Source organism: Carcharhinus amblyrhynchos, chromosome 6 (assembly GCF_965287045.1).
Source record: "Carcharhinus amblyrhynchos chromosome 6, sCarAmb.v2.hapA, whole genome shotgun sequence".
Classification (NCBI taxonomy): domain Eukaryota; kingdom Metazoa; phylum Chordata; class Chondrichthyes; order Carcharhiniformes; family Carcharhinidae; genus Carcharhinus; species Carcharhinus amblyrhynchos.
This window is the reverse complement of record NC_137329.1, coordinates 125,372,035-125,399,546: the sequence shown is the minus strand read 5'-3', so window position 1 is coordinate 125,399,546 and position 27,512 is coordinate 125,372,035. Positions and strand designations below refer to the sequence as shown.

Sequence of the window (27,512 nt, the reverse complement as noted above, 5' to 3'; positions counted from 1 at the left end):
TCCTAGATTGCAGCTGTACTTACAGCTCAAAAATATCCCACTGATGGTAAACAGTGAGTGGGGACATGAGTCATGTGGAAATGTGAGTTGTGTTTGTGGTCAGTGGAAGCCGTGTCTATATCCTTTCTCACACTCTTGCCTTTCTCCTGTTTCATTTCCATTCGTTAGGAATGCTGGACAGATCGTCCGTTTGGGGAGATGACAGCAGCACTGATCTCTCCCAGTATCGTTGCTCCTCAGTCTCCTGGAACAGCAGAGATTCTGAGGGCTCAGAGTGGAAACCAGCAGGCAGCAGCACCCATTCCAGCAGACAGCACCTCGACACAGGCTCTCTGGAGGTCAGCAGTCTTTACCAGAGCCTGGTGAACATGGATCTCAATGCGTCTGGCTGCCACAGCACTGGTGATGGGCTCCACGTATCACCTACGACAGTGAACGGTTCCCCAGTGGAAAAGGTACCTTCATTCGTAGAAAGCTGGCATGACCGAGTCCTCAGGCACTGGCCAGTTCTTCCGCCTATCTCAACACCAAGAGGTTAGTATGTGTTCATTTCATCCCTCTTGTGTAGTTTATTCAAATACACCCTGCTTGTCTAAATGTCAATGTTGCATCACGTTGATGACTATAAGGAAATAATTCTTTGTATTGAAGTGTCACTGGGTGTGCTTTGTAAGTTGAAGCAGAATTTCAGCTCTGATCAACTGAAGAATAAATCTAGATCAAGTCTGACTCCAGCATCTATTTCCTCTGTCCCTAACTCTGACTTTGGGAGATTGATTTGTATGATAACATTCTCAGGATAAGGAATCTTGCATTTAGGACTGAGATGAGGAGAAATTTCTTCACTCAAACACCCCTGATTCTTTGGAATTTTCTAATCCCTGTGGATGCTCAGTCATGAAGTTTATTCAAGGCTGAGATTGACTGATTTTTGGCTATTAAACAAATTGAGGGATGTGGAGATTAGATGGGAAAGTGGAGTTGATGCGTAAGTTTAGTCATGATTGTGTTAAATGTGGAACAGGCTCAAGGAGCCTAATGGCCCACTCATACAAACATATGAATTAGGAGCTGGAATAGGCCACTCAACCCCTCGAGCCTGCTTCACCATTCAATAAGATCATGGCTGATCGACTGTGACCTCAATCCCATATTCCGGCCTACCTTTCACCCTCTTGTTAATCAAGAGTCTATCTCACTCTGCCCTAAAAATAGTCCAAAGTCTCTTCCTCTGCCTTTGGAGGGAAGGTTCCAGACACTCAGCACCCTCTGATAGAAAAATGTCTCCTCATCTTTATCTTCACTGAGCCATCCCTGATTTTTAAAAAGTGATTCCTAGTTTTAGATTCTCTGACAAGAGGAAACATCTTCTCCACACCCACCCTGTGAAAACCCCTGAGGGTCTAAAAGATTTTGATCAATTTGCCTCTCACTCTTCTAAACTCTAGTGGATACAAACCAAACTTCTCGACAGTTCCTCGTAAGACAACCCGCCCATTCCTAGTGTTAGTCTGATAAACCTCCTCTGAATTGTTTCCAACACATTTACATCTTTCCTTAAATAAGGAGACTGACATTGTCCACAATACTCCTGCTGTGGTCTCACCAATGCCCCGCATGAATGAAGGATAACCTCCTTACTTTTGTAATCAATTCCTCTCACACTAAATTACATTCCTAATTACTTGCTACACCTGTATACTGGCCTTTTGTGATTCATGCAGTAGGACACCCAGATCCCTCTGTACTTCAAAGCTCTGCAATCTCTCACCATTTGGATAATAAGCTTATGTATTCTTCCTGCCATTGTAGACAATTTCACATTTGCACACATTATAATCCATTTGCCAGATTTTTTGCTCACCTCCTTAACCTTCTGTACACTTTTATTGCCTCCTTATGTCCTCCTCACGATGTACTTTCCTGCCTATCTTTGTATTATCAGCAAATTCAGAAATCATACCTTCAGTCTCTTCATCCAAATCATTTATATAAACTGTAAAAGTTGAGGCCCCAGCACTGATCCCTATGGCATACCACTCGCCACATCCTGCCAACCAGAAGAAGACCCATTTATGCCAACTCTGTCTAGGGCAGCACAGTGGCACACTGGTTAGCATTGCTGCCTCATAGCACCAGGGATCCAAGTTCGATTCTGACCTTGGATCATTGTCAGTGTGGAACCTACAGATTCTCCCCGTGCCTGCGTGGGTTTTCTCTGGGTGCTCTGGTTTCCTCCCACAGTCCAAAGATGTGCGGATTGGATAAATTAGCCATGCTGAATTGCCGCTTAGTGTCAGGGGGCCTGGCAGGGTGGATACATGGGGCTACAGGAATAGGGATTGGGTGGGATTATTGTTGGTGCAGACTAGATGGGCAGACTGGCCTCCTTCTACACTGTTGGGATTCTATGAATCAATCCATGCCAATTTGTTACCCCCTACACCATGAGCTTTTATTTTGTGCTCTTATTATTTATGTTCTTATACGTTACCGATTCCAGTGAGTTGGCTGTTGTCCTGTACATTTCTCAGTGGTTTGTATTGCGGCCTCACAGCACCAGGGATCTGGGTTCAGTTCTGGCTTTGGGTCACTGTCTGTGTGGAGTTTGCATGATCTCCCCGTGTCTGCGTGGGTTTCCTCCGGATGCTCCGGTTTCCTCTCACATTTTGAAGATGTGTGGATTATGTGGATTGGCCATGGTAACTTTCCCCTTAACGTCCCAAGATGTGTGGCTTAGGGGAATTAATGGGGGTAAATACATGAGTTTATGATGATATCTCCTGGGCAGAGAGTTGGTGAAGACTTGATGGGCCAGATGGCCTCCTCCTGTGCTATAAGAATTCTAATGGCCTGACTGATTACATTAAAAATTAAAATGGAAAAATCATGTAAAAGTGGGCAATTGCATAAAATGAAGATCTATCCCAGTGTACCTGCACATACAGCTCCCTCTGCTCCTTTAAGACACTCCCTACCTCATTGCTGTTCCAACATCTCTTTATGTAATGGTTTGATGTGACATTTTGTTTGGTAAGACTTGTGTGAAATGCCTTAGGGTGCTTTACTATGTTAAAGGGGCCAAAAAAGATAGAAGATGTTGCTGTTGCTTTCCACAATCAAAACCCTTTATAACTTTTAACAGCTGTGTGTCCGAATCCAAGTGTTTAATCATGTTAGTGATAGACATTTGTCTGTAGCTTGCGCTGTACCTTGAGATGTCTGTGTTTTAACATAAGGCACCTGATTAGTTTACTCTATTTGTCTTCACGGCATTGTCTATGTGTGTCAGAAATTAGTAACAGACGTGTGTTATACCCTTCTCAGGGTCTGCTCTGGTCCTGCTTTGCCTTTCAGATGGATAATTCCATTGTGGTCGTTACAATTTCCTTTCAGATCTGTGCTCAGGGACTGAACAATTGCTATCTGACCCATTTTAACCCCTTTGAGCATCATCTTCAAAGTGCGACTGTCCTTGACAATGAAGGAGACCTTCCCATTGTCCAGCTTTTCCATTGCTATTCTGGGGCCAAGTCAACTGGCTTTTTAAATGGCTAAAGGAAGAGACAAAGTGCCTCGCTGTTTCCGAATGACTTCACTTGAACTTCCCTTTCACTCTTTGCCATGTTTAGAATAATGTATTCCTCCAGATGATGGGAATCTTGACAGCCACAATATGCCTTGAAGTGTCCTGTCAAATAATTTCTTCTGTGGCGATTGTTCCAGATGACCAGTTGAACAAGAGGCAGTTCAGGGTGTTTCCACCAGGTTCATTTTCCAGCAACAGAAAAGTCGTTGAATAATGAGGGGTGAAAATGAGCCCAGGTCTAGACTTGGAGCACACCAGTTGCCAACCCTGGAGTTTTAATCACATGACCTCCTGCTTCCAACTGCCCCACCCCCATTCGCCCCTCACTGATCACCTGACGGTGCACTGTATTCTCCACGGCCAATCGGAAAGCTAACAGTTATCTAATTATGATTACTGATTTTTGTTCCCCATTTTAGATTATTTTATAATAAACATGGCTGGAATTCTCTGGCTGTTCACACCGACAGGATTCTCCAGCCCCACCTCTAGTGTACCCCCATCCGCGGGTTTCCCACCGGCATGGGGCGATGTCAATGAAAGTTCCCATTGACAGCGGTGGGACTGGAAAATCCCACTGTAATAAACAACCTTCCGCCGGCAGGAAACACACAACTGGGAGGCCAGAAAATCGCACTCCATGTGGATATAGATAGAAGTGTGCAAAGACAGTGATTAAGGAGGGAACAAACTTTTTATTCAATGTCCCTATAATTTTTTTATCTCAGATTTCTCAGGAGATTGATATCGGAAAACCTCAGCACATCCTGGAGGGCTGCTGTTGTGTTTTGTATAATGATCTAAGGACACCAATCACTCATAAGACATTGAGTGTGGGTTCATTTATTAAGCCTAGGTACATGTGAACAGGTACACATGGAAATAAATCTTGAAGACACTAACACCAAAGCTGTGCACTACATGCTCTACTTAAACTAAACACTGATCACATGACACATTTCCTATCTAGTGATGTCATGCTGCAGTCTCCTAACGGTATATTACAACATTGACAACCCTATGGGACATCCCGGGAAAAGAGGCCACCTTGTAATTGGGACTCAAGATTCTTTTACATCTTCAGAGCAAGCTGCACCTCCCATGGTAACCCCACATGTGGCTCATCCCCCTGTTTTGTTGGAGGAGAGCATTCATTGACTTCTCTCAGTTCTTCAAAATGCTTCCTTTAGAAGTTTACCTGCTCCAGGTGGTCACTGGGCAAGGATAGGTCCAATGCTTCCTCCTTTCACAGAACAATTTTTTAAAGGGTTCCTCGAACAAGTATTAGACCTTTTATTGGCATATTAAAACTTGAATAGAGAAGGCTGAAGGTGATCTAAGAGAAGTCCTTAAAAAGTTTGAAAGATTTTCATAGACTGGACGCACTAGAGTTCGATTCCACTTGTGAGCAAGAATAAAACCAGAGGCCATCAATGTAAGATAGTCACAAAAACTCTGGAGGTTTGTGGTGCTGTGGGAACGTACCGATCTCTGGACCAGAAACTTCAGGTTCAAATAAAACATTGCTGATTCTGGAAGGAAGGTTCACAATGAGGGTCAATGGTCCGATAATCAGCTTGGGAATCTTTCCATTGCTTCCCCAAAGGGAAAAAAATGTGTGATGATACGCTTAAAAAAAGGAAATCTGGAGATGGTTTGATTAGAATATAAAGGACTGAATGGTCTGTCTCTGTCTGTAATATACAGGCTGAATTCTCCAGCCATTCAGGCCCCACTGCCAGCGAGAATGGAGAACTCAGCCAAATCTCCACTCACTGCAGTGGGACTGGAGAATCCCAGCTGCGAGCGAAGTTGGAGAATCCGGTCCACGTGCCCATTGTCCTTGCAAGTGAAGCCTACATCCTGTGAGAGAATAAGCAGCTGCCCCTAAGCTACAGTTTGGCCCCAGCAGTCTAATCCCTGTGCAGATTGGGCCCAGGCTATCCCGGTGCTAAACTGGTTTGTGTGCACGTTTTTCAGGCTGCAAGAAACTGGAACAAACACATGCCAACTTCTACCAACTTGGAAGCTTTATACATAAATGGATGGGTACTCACGCAGTGTGTTCCTTGTGTTGTTTAATAATCTAGTGCATTGTTTAGATTTTTTCCTGCTTTTTTGATGATTCATTGTACATTACCAGAAAGGCCAGCATTTATTACACAGCTCTGCTCTTGAGAAGCTTGAGGTGAGCTAACGTTGTAAGCCACAGAACATAAGAACATAAGAACATAAGAAATAGGAGCAGGAGTAGGCCATCTAGCCCTTCGAGCCTGCCCCGCCATTCAATAAGATCATGGCTGATCTGTCGTGGCTCAGGTCCACATTCCCGCCCTCTCCCCATAACCCTTAATCCCCTCTCATCAAGAACCCATCAACCCGCTTCTTAAAAATATTTAGCGAGGCAGCCTCCACCACTTCAACGGGCAGAGAATTCCAGAGATTCACCACCCTTTGAGTGAAGAAGTTCCTCCTCAACTCCGTTCTAAACCGCCCCCCCTTTATCTTGAGGCTGTGCCCCCTAGTCCTACTGTCTTTTTTGAGCGGGAAGAGTCTCTCCACCTCTATCCTATCCATCCCATTCATCATCTTATATGTCTCAATGAGATCTCCCCTCATTCTTCTAAACTCTAACGAGTACAAGCCTAGTTTATTCAGCCTCTCCTCATAGCTCAACCCCCTCAACTCCGGTATCAGTCTAGTAAACCGCCTCTGCACTCCCTCCAAGGCCAAAATATCCTTGCGCAGGTGCGGCGCCCAAAACTGCACACAGTACTCCAGCTGCGGCCTCACCAATGCCCTATACAGCTGCAGCAAGACCTCCCTACTTTTATATTCAATCCCCCTCGCTATGAAGGCCAGCATCCCATTCGCCTTCCTGACCACCTGCTGCACCTGCAAGCTGGGTTTTTGCGACTCAAAGGACCCCGAGGTCCCTCTGCACCGTCGCCTGCTGCAGTTTTTCACCCCGTAAGTAATAGTCCTTCCTACCATTATTCCTACCAAAGTGGACCACCTCACACTTGCCAACATTAAATTCCATTTGCCATTTCCTGGCCTATTCGCCCAGCCTATCTAGATCCTTCTGCAGACTCTCCACACCCTCCGCACAATTTGCCGTTCCCCCAATCTTGGTGTCATCAGCAAATTTCGACACTCTACACTCGGTTCCCTCCTCCAGATCATCTATATAAATGGTAAATAGCTGAGGCCCCAGCACCGACCCCTGGGGCACCCCACTAGTCACCATCCGCCAATCCGAATAGCACCTGTTGACCCCCACTCTCTGCCTCCTATTTGACAACCAGTCCTCTATCCACGCTAACACCCTACCCCCAACTCCATGTCCCCTGACCTTCTGCAATAACCTCTTGTGAGGTACCTTGTCAAACGCCTTCTGAAAATCCAGAAAGACCACATCCACCGGCTCTCCTCTATCCACTGCCCTAGACACATCCTCATAGAACTCCAGTAAATTTGTCAGACACGACTTCCCTTTAATGAAACCATGTTGCGTCTGCCCTATCAAGCAATTCCCTTCAAGATGCCTCGCAATTTCCTCCTTAATGACGGATTCTAACATTTTACCTACCACAGACGTTAAACTAACCGGCCTATAATTCCCCGCCTTTTGCCTGGCACCCTTCTTAAACAACGGCGTAACATTAGCCGTTTTCCAATCTTCCAGCACTTACCCGGAATCCAGCGACGTCTGGAAAATAACCATCAAGGCATCCACTATAACCTCCGCCATTTCTTTCAGAACCCTCGGATGCATTCCATCCAGTCCTGGGGACTTGTCCACAATCAGCCCCTCCAGTCTGTCGAGCACCGCCTCTCTAGTAACAGTAATGTCATTAAGACCCTCCAGTCCTACCACCTTTCCATCGCTAACACCCGGCAAATTATTCACGTCCTCCTCCGTGAAGACAGAAACAAAAAAGTTATTCAAGACCTTAGCCATATCCCCATCCCCTACCACTAGGTCCCCTTTCTCATCCTCTAAAGGACCAACGTTCACCCTAGCCAGCCTCTTCCTTTTTATATATTTATAAAAACCCTTGCTATCCTTTTTTATATTAAGTGCTAGCCCAGCTTCATAGCTTCTCCTACCCTCCTTTATCAACTTTTTTGTCAATCTTTGTTGACATTTAAACCTTTCCCAATCCTCTTCTCGCCCACTGCTCTTAGCTACTCTAAATTCCTCCGCTTTTAATTTAACACTTTCCTTCACCTCCTTCGTTATCCACGGCTTATTACTTCTCCTCCTACGGTCCTTTTTGACCATCGGAATAAATTTCTGCTGAGCACCAAGAAAGATCTCTTTAAAGATCCTCCACTGCTCCTCAGCAGACCTACCTTCCAACGCGCTCCCCCAGTCCACATTCGCCAATTCTTCTCTCATCCTACCATACTCCCCTCTATTCAAACAAAGGACGCGTGTCCGGGAACCCACTTTCTCCTCCTCCATCTGCAACAGAAACTCCACCATACAATGATCACTCTCTCCAAGAGGATCCTTCACCGCAAGGTCCCTAATTCTACCTGCCTCATTACATAGCACCAGATCCAAGATAGCTCGCTCCCTCGTCGGCTCCAACACACACTGTTCAAGGAAATTATCCCGGCAGCATTCCAAGAACTCCTCCTCAAGCCCACCTCGTCCAACATGGGTCGACCAATCAATATGCAGATTGAAATCCCCCATAACTACTGCCGTCCCATTCCTGCACGCCGCACTTATTTGCGCGTTAACAGCCCGCCCCACCTCCAGATCATTATTCGGGGGCCTATAGACGACACCCACCAGCGTCTTCCTCCCTTTGCTGTTCCTAATCTCCACCCACAACGATTCCACTTTCTGCTCTTTGGCTCCGATATCATCCCTTGCTACCACCTTGATACTATCCTTAATCAGCAGAGCTACGCCACCCCCTCTTTCCTCCTGCCTATCCTTCCTAAACACTTGATAGCCCTGTACATTCATCTCCCAGTCCCTGTCACCTTGCAGCCACGTCTCTGTAATGGCCACCAGATCGTATCCATTTGTGTCGATCTGCGCCACCAGCTCATCCACTTTATTCCGAATGCTTCGTGCATTCAGATAAAGCGCTTTCATCCCAGCCTTCATCTGGACCCTATTTGCACAGCACCCGTGCAGTTTAGGTAGACCAGGCACACTGTTCTTTCAGGGAGGGAATTCCAGGATTTTGATGCAGGAACACTGAAGGAATGGTGATGATGTATTTCCAAGTCAGGAAAGTGATAGACTAGGATGGGAATTTGCAGGTGGTGGTGTTCCCAAGCATCTGTTGCCCTTCTAGCTGGTAGAGGTTGTGGGTCTGGAGCACTCATCCAGGGAGGTGCAGAGTATTCCATCACATTCCTGACTGGCGGAGAGCCTGCCAGCTGAACGTCTCTTGATTTGATCCATTTCTTTGAATAATCATTTCTCAGATACTAACACAGCTCCCTCTCTCTCTTTGGTACCATTTTTACAGAAATCTTGGAAACTCGGTCATCAGGGAGCCCTGGACAAACTGTGGAGAGCTACAGTGGCTTCAGTGCATATGAGGAACTGGATGAGATCATCCCATGCACTGGCTCTTCCTTATCCCATCGCGGTCCGGATGGCCTGGCACAAGAAGTTTCTGATTCAGGTTATAGCTCCTTTGCATTCCAATGTCTCCCATTGTCTTTCCTGTCCTCATATGTCATACATACATAGAAATACGTGTAGAAAATAGGAGTAGGAGGAGGCCATTTGGCCCTTCGAGCCTGCTCCGCCATTCATTTTGATCATAGCTGATCATTGAATTCAATATCCTGACCCCCTCTTCCCCCCATATCCCTTCATCCCTTTATCCCCAAGAGCTATATCTAATTTCTTCTTGAAATCAGACGTTTTTCTACATTCTGTGGGAGTGATCTCCACATATTCATCATCCCCTGGGTGAAGAAATTTCTCCTCACCTCAGTCCTAAAAGATTCACCTCTTATCCTCAAACTGTGGACTATGGTGCGTCTGCCTGAAGTTCGTACGACCCTGCCCGTGGCCAATGGAGAATGCCGTTCTCCGAGCCTCGGGGGCGAGCGTGCCAGTAAAATTCCTAATCCTAGACACCTCCACCATCAGAACATTCTTTCTGAATCTACTCAGTCTAACCCTGTTAGAATTTTATATGTAGTTTATATTTCCATTCTAAAAGGTGGACCTTATCTCTTGGACAATCACCCAGCAATCCTGATGTTTATGAATAAAAGCATAGATTGCAAAAAGACAGAAAGTTATTCTGAATCTTTACAGAACGAAGATACAATGACATCTGGAGTTATGTCCAAGACTGGGTAGTGTTTTAGAGGGAGGATGTGAAGGCTTTGGAGAGAGTTCAGAGCAGATTGGTTCTGGAGATGAGGCATTACAATATAATCACAGCTCTCTGTGATCATCCAGAATCTCATTGATTGCAGCGATTCTGAAAGGCTGCTGAGAACGACCATCACCTTCTCAAGGGGTGACCAGGGGTCTGGGCTAGGCCAGCAATGTCCACAGTCTGCAAACAAAGAGAAAAAAGTCTTGGGGAAGGAGCAGATGTGTGTGTGTTGGGGGGGGGGCGGGGAGGGTGGGGGGAGGTGGTGTGCAGGAAAGATCCCATTTTATGCTTGAAAATCAGTATGACCCCAGACTGAATAGCGGGTGGGAAATGATGACTGAGTTTGGGGGGCACTGGTTGTTGAGCAGGAGGGGGCAGAGTGGCTCAGTGCGGCTTAATGGTTTTGTCCTCAATCACCTGATGGGACCTCAGAGTCAGTCTCAGGACTGTCCCTAAAGTTTCTGCTTCACAGTCACCACGGCTGCCTGGGGGATCCAACCCAAAAAATCACCCCCAAACCCAACAATACCCTAAAGAGAAACTATCCCCTCTGGTGGAGGGCACCTAGGACAAGGGACAGAAGCTTCATATTAGAGGCAGACCATTCAGGGGCAATGTCAGGAAGCGTTTGCTCTCACCCAGGGGAATGGAAATCTGGACCTTCAGGCTGGGGGTTGGATTTAAAATTTCAAGAGTGAGGTTGGTAGATTTGGTTTGGGTAAGGTAGATAGGTAAAGCTGAGACACAGACAAGGCAGACTCTAATTGAATAGAGGAACATGCTTAAGGAGGGGAGGGAACCTTTCAATGCTGTCAGCTTCACAAGAAGGGTTTAAAAACATTCTGGAACTTTCTATTCATTGCTGGCCACTAAAGAACCCTGAGTGTATTGCTGAAAAGAGACTTTGGGCTGGATTCTCTGACCTTGCCCATGGCTAGGATTCTCCAGTCCCGCTGCAGTGTTTGGAGATTTGGCTAGTTGCCAAATTCTCCCTTCTTGCTGGCAGCAGGGATGGGGTGTACAACATTGGAGAATTCTGCTCATTTTGTTGAAGCTTTTCATCTGGCACTCATCAAGACAATTGTAAGAATACTTAGGTGATGGCCTAGTGGTATTATTGCTGGACTATTAATCCAGAAACTCAGCTGATGCTCTGGGGACCCAGGTTCAAATCCCGCCATAGCAGATGGTGGAATTTGAATTTAAAAAAATCTGGAACTAAGAATCTACTGATGACCATTGTCGATTGTTGGAAAAACCCATCTGGTTCACCAATGTTCTTTAGGGAAGAAATCTGCTGTCTTTACTTGGTCTGGCCCACATGTGACTCTAGAGCCACAGCAATGTGGTTGACTCTCAACTGATCTTTGAGGACAGCTAGATATGGGCAAGAAATGCTGGCCAGCCAGCGACACCCATGTCCCATGAATGAATAAAAGGAGTATCAGAGGAAACATTAGTATTCTCAGAATGTCCTAGTGAGTTTCAGTAAAATGTCTGTTTTCAGCAATACTGACTATTTTGAGTGTGTAGACCCAATACCTCCCCCATCCATCACTGACTAATTTCAACAAGCCTTTATGGAACCTTATTAAGATATGTAAGGGGCCTGACGCCTGTTTGGACACCTTAATAAAGGTGGGCTTCACATACTTAACCAAAGGGACCAAGACCTTTACAGAATCTCATTGAGAAATTGATAACTCCACTTCCACTTTCACCTGGGAAAGGCAGGAGCAGTGCAGACTAAATTCTACCAAGTATCTAAATCAGAGCAGTCAATGTGATGTTCATTCCTCCACCTTGCTATAATTGTACCTCAGTGAGCCTGCCTATCAACACTGGAGACAGAACCTTTGAGTTTAGCACAACAAACTTGATCAAAGTCACCAGATTATTTTTACTTTGCGCTGTATTTATTGCTGAAACTGTTATTCACAAACCCTTTCTGTCCTCACACTGCTCCCCATCTCAGTTTATAATCTCACATCATTTTTCAAATTATACAAGGATCTTAATCCATAAAATAGAATCAACAACAGCCCAGCCAAGAAAAGCTGCTGTTCTCTCGCCAACAATGGGTTTTATAATCGTATTTGTAGAAACAAATTCTCTTTTTGTTCTTTCCTCAAGGATCATTTTGCTCCAGCACAACACAGCAACCTCAGTGAAACTGAAATTGAAGAGTATTGAATAGAAAACGTGGCGTAAAGAGGAGGGGAGTGAGACTAACAGGGGAGAGAGTCTAACAGGGGAGAGAGACTAACAGGGGAGAGAGTCTAACAGGGGAGAGAGACTAACAGGGGAGAGGGACTAACAGGGGAGAGGGACTAACAGGGGAGAGGGACTAACAGGGGAGAGAGACTAACAGGGGAGAGGGACTAACAGGGGAGAGGGACTAACAGGGGAGAGAGACTAACAGGGGAGAGAGACTAACAGGGGAGAGGGACTAACAGGGGAGAGGGACTAACAGGGGAGTGGGACTAACAGGGGAGAGAGACTAACAGGGGAGAGGGACTAACAGGGGAGAGAGACTAACGGGGGAGAGAGACTAACAGGGGAGAGAGACTAACAGGGGAGAGAGACTAACAGGGGAGAGAGACTAACAGGGGAGAGAGACTAACAGGGGAGAGAGACTAACAGGGGAGAGAGACTAACAGGGGAGAGAGACTAACAGGGGAGAGAGACTAACAGGGGAGAGAGACTAACAGGGGAGAGAGACTAACAGGGGAGTGAGACTAACAGGGGAGTGGGACTAACAGGGAGTGGGACTAACAGGGGAGTGGGTCTAACAGGGGAGAGAGACTAACAGGGGAGTGGGACTAACAGGGGAGAGAGACTAACAGGGGAGTGAGACTAACAGGGGAGTGGGTCTAACAGGGGAGAGAGACTAACAGGGGAGAGAGACTAACAGGGGAGAGAGACTAACAGGGGAGTGAGACTAACAGGGGAGGGGGACTAACAGGGGAGAGAGACTAACAGGGGAGAGAGACTAACAGGGGAGAGAGACTAACAGGGGAGAGAGACTAACAGGGGAGAGAGACTAACAGGGGAGAGAGACTAACAGGGGAGAGAGACTAACAGGGGAGAGAGACTAACAGGGGAGAGAGACTAACAGGGGAGAGAGACTAACAGGGGAGAGAGACTAACAGGGGAGAGAGACTAACAGGGGAGAGAGACTAACAGGGGAGAGAGACTAACAGGGGAGAGAGACTAACAGGGGAGAGAGACTAACAGGGGAGAGGGGCTAACAGGGGAGAGGGACTAACAGGGGAGAGAGACTAACAGGGAGTGGGACTAACAGGGGACAGGGACTAACAGGGGAGTGGGACTAACAGGGAGTGGGACTAACAGGGGAGAGAGACTAACAGGGGAGTGGGACTAACAGGGGAGAGGGACTAACAGGGGAGAGAGACTAACAGGGGAGAGAGACTAACAGGGGAGTGAGACTAACAGGGGAGGGGGACTAACAGGGAGAGGGACTAACAGGGGAGAGAGACTAACAGGGGAGAGGGACTAACAGGGGAGAGAGACTAACAGGGGAGAGAGACTAACAGGGGAGAGAGACTAGTCTAACAGGGGAGAGAGACTAACAGGGGAGAGGGACTAACAGGGGAGAGAGACTAACAGGGGAGAGAGACTAACAGGGGAGAGAGTCTAACAGGGGAGAGAGACTAACAGGGGAGAGGGACTAACAGGGGAGAGGGACTAACAGGGGAGTGAGACTAACAGGGGAGAGAGTCTAACAGGGGAGAGAGACTAACAGGGGAGAGGGACTAACAGGGGAGTGGGACTAACAGGGGAGAGAGACTAACAGGGGAGAGAGACTAACAGGGGAGAGGGACTAACAGGGGAGTGAGACTAACAGGGGAGAGGGGCTAACAGGGGAGAGAGTCTAACAGGGGAGAGGGACTAACAGGGGAGAGGGACTAACAGGGGAGAGAGTCTAACAGGGGAGAGGGACTAACAGGGGAGTGGGACTAACAGGGGAGAGAGACTAACAGGGGAGAGGGACTAACAGGGGAGAGAGACTAACAGGGGAGAGAGACTAACAGGGGAGAGAGACTAACAGGGGAGAGAGTCTAACAGGGGAGAGGGACTAACAGGGGAGAGGGACTAACAGGGGAGAGGGACTAACAGGGGAGAGGGACTAACAGGGGAGAGGGACTAACAGGGGAGAGAGACTAACAGGGGAGTGAGACTAACAGGGAGTGGGACTAACAGGGGAGTGGGAATAACAGGGGAGAGGGAATAACAGGGGAGTGGGACAAATTGGACAGATCTTTCAGAGTTGCTGAGACACGTTTTGCTGAATGGGATCCTTCTCTGCTGCCTGTCTGGCCTCATGCACATCCCCAATTTTAACCACTCCACTCTTCAATTGCTTAGTCTTAAACCCTGGAGCTCTGCCCCTTAACCTTTCCGTCTCTCTCTCTCTCTCCTCTGCTTAGGTGCTCCTAAAACCTACTTCTTCAACCAAGCTTTAGACTACCCGTTCTAATATTTCCTTATGCAGCTTGGTTTCAAATCTATTTTTCAAATAAATGCTGCTGAAGCAGTTTTGGAGATTTTATTGCTTTGAGGGTGCTATATAAATGCAAGTTGTTGTTGAATGACTTAACTTGGTCCAGGAGAGGTGCCCTTAGTATTGCCTTGTGCATGATGGGAATTTCTGGCTTCATCAAATCATAGAATCCCTACAGTGCAGAAGGAGGCCATTTGGCCCATCGAGTCTACACTGACCACAATCCCACCCAGGCCATATTCCCGTAATCCCACACATTTACCCTGCTGGTTCCCCTGATTCTAAGGGGCAGTTTAACATGGCCACTCTACCTACTCTGCATATCTTTGGATTGTGGGAAGAAACCGGGAGCACCTGGAGGAAACCCACGCAGACACGGGGAGAATGTGCAAACTCTGCACAGACAGTGACCCAAGCCGGAAATTGAACCCGGGTCCCTGGCTCTGAGAGGCAGCAGTGCTAACCACTGTGGCACCGTGCCACCTCACTTGTCCCGAAACCGCAAAATCTTGACTGAGGTCAACAGACCTTCCCATGGTTCGCCCCCTCGTCCGTTCCAATTCCCGTGGCGGACAGGGTGGTAAATTTATGGCCAATGGAATTAATGTAAGATGGGGCTGAGACACTAGGGCTCCATGTCAGACCACTGGAAAGTGTTTACGGTATTAATTCACTGGGATGGTAAATTATGAGGACACGTTACACGGATTAGAATTTTGAAGGTTAAGGGTTGGTTTAGTTGAGGTGTTTTAGGTGATTGAAGGATTTGGTGAGGTCGATAGAGAGAATCTGTTTGCTCTGGGGAAGGGAGAGACCAGAGCTAGGAGGCAGAACCTTAAAACTGGAGACGGATCATTCCTGGGGGATGTCAGGAAGCACTTCCTCACACAATCCGGAACACTCCGTCCCAGACACAGCAAGTCAACTGCAAATTTCGAAAACAAGATGGATTTATTTTTGTTTGATAGGGGGATTAAATAGATCTAAAACCAAGGCTTGGAAATGGAATTGATCTTCGAATCCTTTGTGAGTAAATGGAGTGGTCTAACAGGTTTGAGTGGCTGAATGGTCTCCTTCTGCTCCTTTGTTTCAGCATGGCCTGGGGTAACTCTCCATCCACTTGCCCTCCCTTGGCAGATTGTAGAGACGTGGCCTGGATAGGGGACAGGAACCCACCTCAGTGCCCCTCTGGCAGCGCTGAGATGCTAACTCACCAGATCACACAGAAACAACCATCCTTTCACCAATTCTTAACCAGCCTTTGGTTACAAACTGGGAGAGCAGTGTGATGTTTGCAATTAAGTATTTTATTCTTGTTCTATTCTTAAATGATTGTGATTCCTAACCTATCTCAATGATGTTGGCAAAGATCCTCTCTCCATTGTTGTTCCTTGCTCCAACATTATTACTACGTTCTTACTCATTTAGTCCTTTGTTGCCACCAGTTGAGGACTCCAGTGAGACCCCAGCTCCCTCTCCCACTGCAATCAGGCACCCAACAGGAAACCCCTTTCACAACGTCAGCCCCTGCTCAGTGCTCTCAATGGTGCGGTGAGACGGGTGATCTCATTTTGAGGTTGTTGCTGACCCACTGACGGTAAGTAATTGATCCCCCCACATGTAAAAAAAAAACCCATCACCCATTAATGTATCCATCTGCTGAATCACCAAACCCTGATCCCCTCTGTGTCCTGTGCACCAGGGGTGATTACGGTTCAATTTATTCAATTAATTGTGGACACAATTTTACACAGCTTTGGCAGCCCATCTTATAACTCAATGACTTCAATACAAGTGAAAGTGAGAAGTTGTGTATCTGGCTGTCCAGACACTATCACCCATTTTACATTATTACAGAAACTGAAGGCCAAGTATAAAGAGCTTTGTGCTCTTGCTGGGGTAGTTTCCAATGTTATGCATTTCACGGGGACCTTTTGATGGGGTAACATGGAATCTTGTTGATAGAAAGCTGCATTTTCACTTTGCAGACCTGACTGAGAGTCCAACCCCTTCTCAGAGCCCCTGGGCTTTGACTGCTCATAAATCATTGGCTGAAATGAGGCTGTCGTTAATGGACCATCAGGGCTGGGATCATCAACGTGATCAACTCGAGAGGTCTTTGGATCAAACCACAATAGCAGAGAACACGGCGAGGGTTGCTGTGAGAGAGGCAGGAGCAATGGACACAAGTGGTAAGCTGAAGAAGAATGTGGGGCCCAGTATCTAATTAATCCAGAGAAGAACAGTTCAAATCCCATAACCTGTAATTAAAAAGCTGGTATTAAACTTAATGGTCCATGAATCTGTCAGATTAAAAACTTGACTGATGTTTGTTAGGAAAATAGTCACAGGAAGAGTGAGATGCCTCCTCAATAATTAATGTGGCCATTCCATTAAAACATAAAAATTAGGGGACCTGCGCATTCCAAAGACACTGTGAAAAGTGCTTTATAACATTCTCCACAGTTTCATTGGATGAGAATATTTGAGGTGCTAAAATCCCGATCTCCTTGGCTGACAAGATTACAAAAACTGCAAAAAATGCTGGAAATACTCAGTCAGTCAGGCAGCGTAGTTTGGGAGGGCAGCTTGGAAATATATCACCGTCCATTCACTATCACTGGATCAAAACCCTAACAGCACTGTTGGTGTACCTACACCACGTGGGCTTGAAGCAGCTCAAGAAGCCAGCTCACCTCCACCTATCAAGGGGCAATTAGGAATGGACAATTTATGCTGACCCAGCCAGTAACACCCACATTTCAGGAATCAATCAAAAATTGTTTGAGGGATAGATCTTTGTTAGAAGCAGTGTGCTGGGATTTTTCCATCCGAGAGTGGCTGTGGTCTTGGTTTAACACCTCATCGAAAAGACTGCATTTCCAACAGCACTGCACTTCCCCAACACTGCACTGAAACACCCACAACCTATTGACCCAGCAATGAGAGCGCTACCTACTGAGTCACGGCTAATAGTCCACCATGTGTAACATTTCCCTGACGTCACACTCCTAACAGGTTATTAAAAAAAAAAGGAAATGTAAATGGTGGTAACAGAGTGATTAGAATTTCTCACAGGAGATGATGTGGATCAATGTTCTTTTACCATCGCTCATTGTCTCACTAATTCACAAAGCTGTTGTCAGATGCCAGATTAGTTTGCAGTCATGTCAGAAAAGCTTGGCACTGTGAGCAATTCATCACCCTTTCCTGGCAGGCTTCCCTACTCACTCTCCATCTGGTAATTCCTCAGAATGTAAGCTAGTGTCTGCCTGGAGCTATAATGAGGAAGACAAGCATCAAAATGGTCAGACAATGATGAGAGACACGTTAAAGAACAAGGTAAGACACAAGTAACATTTTCTCCTGATACAAAGATCAGCAATCAGTGTAATCCATTTAATGAAAGCTGCGTTTTATGGGCATTTCAGGCTGTTTCTCAGCAAGATTCTCATTGGTAAATTGAACTTGAATATTTGCACTTACAAATTTTGATTGTTACTTTGACTGATTAGTTTCTCTTTTAATAAATGTTTTTAACTTCTTAAAAATGTGTTCATGGGATGTGGGCATTTTTGGCTAGATCAGCATTTACTGCTCAGTCCTAATTGCCCCTGAGGAGGGGGGGTGGGGGGTGAGCTGCCTTCCTGAATTCTAAAAGCAAAAATCTGTTGGAATGGTTGCTGTGTGTTTGACTGTTTCTCTCCCACCTCTGATTTTATGGGTAAGTAGCTGGCGATCCTGCCTCAGCATTGTCTCCGATTCACAAGGTTTTGCGTCAAGCCCCACTCTGGATGCAGCACTGACAGTAAACGATCCCATGGCCATTCCTTTGAAGATGAACAGGAGAACTTCCCCATGCGTCCCGGGCCAATATTTCTCCTTCAAGCAACGTGACTGAAACGGATCGGCTGCTTGTTACTTCATTGCTGTTGGTGGGATCTTGCTGTGCACAAATAGCCTGCCACACATCTGCATTACAGCTTCAGGAGGACTTCACTGCTTGTTAGTTGCTGTGGGATGTCTTGAGGTTTTGAAAGGTGCCATCTAAATCCAAGCCTTCCTGCACTTTCTTCTCTAGATGGCAGCGAGAGCATTGACTGACTTGGGAAAACTTCCATCTCCCTGTACCAATTATCGATGTGCTGCATTAGGAGCGAAGCCCATTTTTAAAATTAATTTGTTCTTAGCATGGTTCCAGCAACCTCTATTCACCTAGCTTTCCGGAATCAGCTAGCTGTTCCATTTGAGTTATGAAAGGACTCATGGGCCCGATTTTACCATCAAGTTGCACCCGTTTTCGGGTGCAAAAACCTGGTAAAGTCGGGTATGAGGCGAGTAGTGCGATCTGCGACCCCCTCCGTGCCCGTTCCCCCTTTACCGAGTGCCTAAAATGGTTGCTATCGAGACTGCACCCAAAACGGGCATGACGGCAATTTAAATGCACTTGAATGTATTTAACTTGAACTAATGGGCTGGACTTCCCCTTTACCACTGCTTTCACCAATCCGGAATCGGCGTGAGTCAGACACGCTCGATAACCGGACCATCATGCGCCAGACACCCAGGCAGTGTGCACGACAGCTTCATTGTCAGGTGCTTGGACATCCCAGAAGAATTTGAGGAGGAGCCCAGGCTGTGGGGGTGGCTCCCGGGTGATATGGGTTACCTAGTTCAGACATGGCTGATGACGCTTGTGTGGTGGGCTGTGTCTGAGGCGGAGATCCGCTACAATGAGGCCCATGTAGCCACCCGCGCGATCGTGGAGAGGTGCTTGGGTTCCTCAAGATGTGATTCCGGTAAGGGATCGGAAACCCCCATACGGAGCCCTGGGGCAGGTAGGGTGGGGGGATGGGAGGGAATCGCTCGGGGAGGCCTGGGGAACCAATGGCTTTCTTTTCTCAGAAGCACAGCTTTGAGGGGCCTTCCCAAACTGACATCAACATGAAGCATCGCTCCGGCGATCAATGGAAGAGGATTCATAATTTAGACAAATTAGTCATAGATGGGTGGTGAAAAAACATTTATTTACAATATTTTTTTAAATAAAATGTTCTAACAAAAACTTGTCAACAGAAAATGTTAAGATGCTTAACTGTCTTTCTAACTAATGCAGCCCTTCTCAGAGCAATGACAACTTCCTAACCTCACATAGCCCACCAGCACGCCTCAGTAACTCCCCAGAATGTACACCTGAGGTGGAGGGGACCAGCTGCTTATCTCACCCCGTGGTCTGTGATGTGTGTGGTGGGTGTCCTTTGGAGGCCCTGGACCTTGAGGGTCCCGGCCTGCTTCCAGGCGTCTGGGATGTTTTCATGACCCCCTCTTCATCCTGCTGCCCCTGAGATGCCCTACTGTCAGGAAAAGGGGGGGAGGTTAGTCAGTAGGAGCAGCCTGTTCAGTCCCTCAGCTGGGGCCCTCTGTGACTTAGATGCAGACTCTGGGACTCGGCTGGGACCTGCTATGACTCGGCCATCGCTTGGATCATACCATTTATGGTGAGGATCCCCTGCCCCAGGCTTTCCACTATAGACATCACCCTTACAGCGTTGGCCTGGGAAGCGCACAAGACAGGCAATAGCTGGTCCATCTGAAAGCTTTGGGACTCCTCCTGACAGCCTCGCAGTGGGTCCCGTGTGACTGTCAGCCCCTCCTGCATTCCCTGGCTCTGTTGCTGCATCTCCAGCAGCTGAGGGAGGAGTGATCTCAGAGGCCCAGCATGTAGCCTGGGGCCAGCTGAGTCCTCGCCTCCGGCAGGCCCCCGCGTGTCAGGGGCCTCGGACGTTCCCTCCTCCACCCGATGTACATTATCAGATGCTCACCAGAGAGTGACCCAGAAGCCTCAACACAAATTGGGCCCACTGATGTATCGGTATCTGGGATGGTGAGTTGTGAGGTGAAAGCTGATGCCATAACGATGCCACCCTTGGAGGTCCCTTCACCCGTCTCCTCCGAGGACTCGTCCGAGCTGTCTGGACCAGGATGGGCAGGCCCTGTAACCAAGGCCTGTCGTCCAGAAAGCCCCGGGGCTCCGGGTCTGTCCCTTCAACACAGGACACAAGGTTAAGTGCAAGGAGAGGAATTCGGGATGGCCAACACATGATTCCAATTTCTCCATTGAACATAGAACAAAGCACCAAAAAAATTACATCGCAGGAACAGGCTCTTCGGCCCTCCAAGCTTGTACTGGCCAGGCTGCCCATCTGATTGGTAACCTCCAACCCGTCCAGGGTCTATATGCCTCTATTCCTATCCCATTCACTGTGGAGATGCCCCTTAAAAGTCACTATTGTATCTGCATCCACAATCTCCCCCTGGCAGCGAGTTCCAGGCACCCAATATCTCCTCTGTGCAAATAAACATGCCTCTTACATCTCGTTTAAATCTCGCCTCTCGCAGCCAAAACTCGTGCCCCAGAGAAGTCGCCTCGAAGTGATTGAAGGAATGACGGGTAGTCATGTCTTGATGGCAACCCTGACCGTGCTGTCGCTGACAGCCCACATCTCCCCTTCCCTTGATAACCCCGGCGCCCGCTCCTCAAAGGGAGTGAGGACCCAGGGGTCTGGCTCACCGCCCTCTGTCTTTACCCTCTCGTGGGTGTTGTGTTCGGTCTCCTCCTGTAGAGACAGAGGGAGCCATGAAGGAAATGGAGGTGTGAGTCCTGCAGAGTATCAGGAGATGGCCCTTGGAGGGTAAGCACTGTGGGGCTTATTGGGGGGGGAGGGGGAAAGAAAGGAACTGCTTGGGGGTCAGGAGCTGGAAGCTTGCTGGGTGCTGGGGATGATTCCAGGGGAGATATGGAGGAAGATGCAAAATGGGGTTCAGCTCTCACCCTTGATGCACGGATGAGGTCATTGAGTTTTTTCCGGCACTCCTTCCGGTTTGGGGTGGGGGTGCGGCGGGCATTGCCCTGGCACTGACCGAGGTGGCGAGTTCTTCTCAGGCCGCATTTCCATCAGCTCCCCCCCCCCCCCACCCCCGGGTCTGTGTCCTCCTTGGGGGAAGAGGGTGCCCTGCCTCACCTCTGCTGCGTCCAGCAGCTTCCTGAGGTTACCCTCAGAAAATCGGGGCTGGTCGTGCGCAGATTTTGCACAGGAATGCCTGCCTGCCTGTCTGTTCTTGAGTTTTTCATGGAACTGCCCCTTGTTAAGGCAGATCAGCTGCAGGCAGTTTGACAGAACACACCAGCAAGTTCCATGCAGTTTGCTTGTTAGCGTTGAGGGGAAGGCGAGTCAGCACTTGCAGGTGTGCTGATGGAGAGAGGATGGGTTGGGGGACGCGGGGGGGTGGGGGGGGGGGTGCAGGATGGGTGGGGGCGGTGGATCAGTGCCTCAATGATTGGGGACAGGGGACAGAGAGAGAGAGAGGTGTCACAGAGCCATCAGAGTGCGGAGGAGATGGGGGCCTTGTGCGGGAGGGTCCGGGGTGAGGGGGAATCACCCTGCCTGATGTAGGGTAGAGGAGGGAGGGTGGATCACTCTGCCTGAGATGAGTGAGGGGGAAGGAGCTGCGCCCGGTCTGGGTGGCAGGCGGGTGGGGCAAATAAGGGGGTCAGTAATGTTGTGTGGGTGGGGCAATGTCTTTGGGGGCCAGCGGGAGGCATTATCCAGCCCGGGCACCACGTGGCAGGGGAGCAGCATCCTACCAATTAGGGGATTGAGGGTTATGGGGAGAGGGCGGGAATGTGGAACTGATCCACTTCAGATCAGCCATGATCTTATTGAATGGCGGGGCAGGCTCGAAGGGCTAGTTGGCCTACTCCTGCTCCTATTTCTTATGTTCTTTTGTACCATTTTTTTTGTGAGCAGGCGCAGTTGGAATCGCCGATTGGATCTGCAGGGTTTTGAGTGCGATAAGTCCCGGCCACAGGCTGGTGCAGCGAGATTCGGAATCGCTGATATTTTTTCAGGCAGAGTGTGTATGGAGGTGCTGGAGGACGGGTCTAAAAGTTGAATCTGAAGCACTCCCAGATTCAAGTCTGCCCAGCACCGAGAATCAAAATGGTAAAATCGGGCCGGCTGTGCCCTGTGGGTGATGTGTACGAGGCTGCCGAGATCTGCCTTAGCACTGCACAGGAATACACACATTCCTCTGGTATGAACCCCGAGGAAGATCCTTGCTGAAATGAGGATTGATCCTGTACAAGTTTCCACTAACGTCTGTGTTCAGACTGACCTTGTGCCTGGGCTCCTATTCCACAGATGTTGTGCCAGCTTTGTGAACCAAACAGTGATGGGATTCTGTCCATGCGCTACAGGCCAGTAGTTACAGCATTACAGAGTGTCAATGAATCATTTGATCCCCTGAGACGGTTCATTTATCCATCTGTTGCTGTATCTCCATCTGTCCTTTCATCATTCTCAGCTTCTGCGTGCCTTTCTTTTAATTACTTCCCTCTCACAGGCATCCATGTAGATGACATGCACACATTCACACACACGTATGCACACGCACCACATATAAATACAGAAACACCTTCACACACATCTACACAGACATACACATTTATATATATGTACACACACATATGCATGCACAGATGACACACACGCACATCTACAGACAGACACATTAATGTGTGTACACACAAATACACATTTGTATATATGTACACACACACACACAAGCACAGGCATACACATTTACATATATGTATACATACACACATACACAGACACCTTTTACTCTCACCTCTCGCCCCAGTGACTGTTTGGGATGTGTTCACAGTTGGAAAAGTATTAAGTAGTGGGGAGCACTTTCTAAACACAGAGGAAGAGAGCGGAGACAATGGGAGAGGAACATTAAAGGGTAGCGATTCCAAATGATTTTCCTCAACAGTTGTCCTCGAAAACACTTGAAAAACCTCCTTACTTATTGCTGGCCAAGGAGATGATTGAAAGTTCATAGAGAAAAGAAGGATTAGTAATGAAATGCTAATTAAAAATCAGGGTGCCTGATTATTCCGAAGGCACCTGGGTCAGATGGAATGAGTCCAAGAGCACTTCAGGACAGAGTAAGGGGGTCGTGTGTAAAAGTTTGTTAAACAGAAGGATAGTGCTAGATGGTTAGAAAACAGTCTCAGGTTAAATCAGGAAATTCTAAATATAAATTCACAAAGATCAGACAAAATTAAGAACAATAATTGCAAGGCAGAATAGGCCCAATATTCTTTTCACCAGTAGAATCGTATAAACAGTGGCTATTCCTCCTAAATCATGATAATAGCAATTAGAGATTCCTACCATATCGGGGTGATAAAGCTGGGGTAATCAGCAGCTTTGGAATAAATCTGATGTGTGAGAATCATTAACGTTGGAGCAGAGTTGACAGAGAGTGGATCAAGTGAAGAGTATAACACCCAAACTGTTCCAGCTGCGGAACATGTTTGACCTCCCAAGAGTACTGACAGAACCCCTGAGAAACATTTATTATATTGAAAAATTAAACAACATAGATCGACTATTGTTTCACAATAGGTACAAACTTACAAAAGCAAACTGAAAGGATGTATTTGTATAAATTTATTAGAACAATAATGTCCTGTTATTCAACAAACGTTTCCAGGTCTTACCTTTTTGTTGTGTTTAATAGTAGCCACTCACGCACATTCCCTCATTCACACCCATTCTCACCCTGACCAACCACACCCACTCTCACACTCACCCAGTCTCACCCTGAACTACCCACACTCACCCACTCTCATCCACCCTCTTCTCAGCTCCTCTGGTCTCCACTCTTCCTGACCCCGTCTGGGCCCTGGCTCATCTCGCCGCCCCCCCCGCCCCCCTTGGATCTATTTGGGACCTCTGACCATGGAACCCAGTTTGGGAACTCCTGAAAAATGATCATGACCTGATGGAGGAGAAGCGGATGAAGCTGCAAAATTAGGTTTGGTGAAAGGAAGTTCTTCACCACAACACTGAATCATCCGAGGATAGAGTTCTGCTACTGAACATGTGCAGGAGAATACTCCCCTGTGCCCTGGTCAATAGTTTTCCCTCAGGTAACAGCACTAAAAACAGAATATCCGGTCATTATTGTATTTTCATTTGTGGGATCTTGCTGTGCGCATATCGATTATTACACTTCCCGCATTGACTATACTTCTAAAAAGTACTTCACTGGCTGTGAAGCATTTTGTGATATTGTAAGAATCACATACAGAGAATTCCCACAGTGCAGGAAGAGGTCATTCTGCCCATCAAGTCTGTATGCATTCACTGAGTATCTTACCCAGGTCCACCCTATCCTCATAATTCCATAGTTTATCCATTTAACTGACACATCCTGGGACACTGAAGGGTAATTTAGCACGACTAATCCACCTAAACTGAAAACCTTTGAAGTGTGGGGGGAAACCGGAGCACCCGGAGGAAACTCACACGTACATGGGGAGAACTCAACACAGGCAGTCACCCAAGGAGTGTGGAATCGAACCTGGGTCCCTGGTGCTGTGAGGCAGCAGTGCTAACCACTGGGCCATTGTGATGTTGTGGTTGGCACTATATAAATACAAGATTCTCAGTGTGTTGCAAAACTGAATGGAAACCAATCTGGCAATTTGGGGATTAGTATCAGAAATTGGTTCACGAGTAGCCATCAGGATTGAGAATCCACCCTGTTCCCAGTCTGGCTGACTGGTGACATGAGTCCCACAAGCGTGTGCACTAATACGGATTATGTAAATGGACCAGTAACCCAAGGCCGGGAGTTCAATTCCCACCCCGGCCATTGGACTATTTATACTAAATTAGTGAAATAAAAATGGAAATTTGGAAAACAACTAGTAACAGTAATGGTGACCATTTAGAAACTGATTTTTTGTTAAAAACCCATCTGGTTCACTAATGCCCTTTAGGGAAGGAAATCTGCCGTCCTTACCTGTACATGTGACTCCAGATCACACAGCAATGTGGGTGATTTTCAACTGCCCTCTGAAATAGCCAAGCAAGACACTCAGTTCGAAGATTGACAAGAAACTGTGCTGATGATGTCCACATCCCATGAATTAATTTTTAGAGATTGACTGATAGTGTTATCAGGGTAATCAGTGATGAGATATAAATATTGTTTTGTTAGTGTTGTCCACAACACAAGCACAAATTAACCAAGTGAATGGATTTCTACCCAGGCTGTTGGATGCAAGGCACTAGAATCAATTCCTTCAATTATTCAATTTGATTTTAGGAATAAAGACTCTCAGATGTGACTAATTTATCAATATTCAACTCGGGACTTGAATTGTGGTTTATTAATTATTATCAAGCACTAACTGAGCCAGATGTTGAAGAGTTTGATAGCCCAGCTGTGGAGAATGCCTGAAGAGCGATAGTGATTCAGTGTCAATCCCTGACAGCGCAGTTAAACCCAGGAGCAGATAAATGTGAATGTCACACTTCACAAAGTGGGAATTGCTGGAATACAGGAAACGTAGGGTAAACATGGCCAACATAACTACACATCAACCAGAACAGAGAGACAGATAGAGCAAACTGACAGAGATATAGAGAGATAAAGATAGGCAGTAGACAAAGAGATGGAGAGTGAGTGGTAGCGAGTAAATAGAGATCGAGAGAATTGACAGTGAGATAAATGGAGAATTAGACCTCGATCAACAACTCAATTTGGGTAGATCTGATCCTCTTCATGTTGTGAAGTCTGCAGAGTTTTGGATGTCTTGTTTCATTGCTGTTGAATCATGAGCCCAAAAATGCGTAGATTAGATGGATTGGCCATGTAAATGTGTGAGGTTGCAGTGATAGGGCAGGGGCGAGGGCCTGGGCGAGACAGAGAATCAGTGCAGACTCAATGGGCCAAATTGCCCCTTCTGCATTGTAGGGATTCTATGATTTCCTTATTTCCAATCAATGAGAAGGATATTGCTATAAGATTATGTTTGGCTGTGTTTTTCAGAACACGGATTAATTTTATTTGTCTCCATTTAGGCAGCAGCTTGTAACAGTTTGAAGCTTTCCACACAAGGCAGCAATCAACAGCGTCCCATAACCGAGGCATCATCCCTAACGGAAACAGAGCTCGCTGAGGACACTGACCATTTTATATCCACTGATTCACCAAACATGGACAAGGAAGGTTTCCCTTTGCCCTCAGCTGGTATGGTTAACATGATTTTTGGAAAGTGTGATTGAGTAGAAAGTCCGTGGTGTCCAGAGACACAATCCCTTCAAGGTAGTAGTGCAATTGATAAGGTGGTTAGGAAAAAAATTGTGTTTTCCCGGGGTTCATAGATGAGAGATAAAATCTAAAAATGAAGCCGGCACTTTATAAATTACTAGTTAGGTCCCAGCTGTAGTATTGTCGGTCAATTCTGGGCATCACACTTCAGGAATGATGTAAAGTTCATAGAAAGGGTGGCACAATGGTTAGCACTGCTGCTTCACAGCGCCAGAGATATGGGTTCAATTCTGGCCTTGGGTGTCTGGTAGTTGGAGTTTGTGTTTTCTCCCCGTGTCTGCGTGGGTTTCCTCCAGGTCCTCCAGTTTCCTCCCACACTCCAAAGATGTGAAGTTCAGATGGATTGATCATGCTAACTTCCCGAACAGCCCATGGAAACAGGCCCTTTGGCCCAACTTGTCCCATACTGCCCTTTTTTTAAACCCTTAAGCTAATTCCAATTGCTTGCATTTGGCCCACATATCCCTCTATACCCATCATATCCATGTAACTGTTTAAATGCTTTTTAAAAGACAAAATGGTACCTGCCTCTTCTACTACCTCTCGCAGCTTGTTCCAGACACTCACCACCCTCTGTGTGAAAAAATTGCCCCTCTGGACACTCTTGTATCTCTCCCCTCTCACCTTAAACTTAAGCCCTCTAGTTTTAGACTCCCCTACCTTTGGGAAAAGACATTGACTATCTAGCTGATCTGTGCCCCTCATTATTTTATAGACCTCTATAAGTTCACCCCTCAGCCTCCTACACTCCAGAGAAAAATGTCCCAGCCTTTCCTTATAACTCAATCCATCAAGTCTTGGTAGCATCCTAGTAAATCTTTTCTGCGCT

General features: G+C 47.0%; 1 protein-coding gene across 1 annotated transcript in view; it reads left to right on the top strand.

Moving 5' to 3' along the window:
* Positions 1 to 27,512, top strand: part of LOC145344387 (uncharacterized) — a 126,768-nt gene that overhangs the window by 35,513 nt on the left and 63,743 nt on the right. Inside the window, exons 5-10 of the mRNA XM_080191515.1 lie at positions 169 to 534; positions 5,570 to 5,638; positions 9,091 to 9,249; positions 16,477 to 16,680; positions 17,742 to 17,830; positions 26,434 to 26,602. Coding sequence (XP_080047641.1) covers positions 169 to 534; positions 5,570 to 5,638; positions 9,091 to 9,249; positions 16,477 to 16,680; positions 17,742 to 17,830; positions 26,434 to 26,602 — 1,056 coding nt within the window. The remainder of the gene's footprint in view (positions 1 to 168; positions 535 to 5,569; positions 5,639 to 9,090; positions 9,250 to 16,476; positions 16,681 to 17,741; positions 17,831 to 26,433; positions 26,603 to 27,512) is intronic.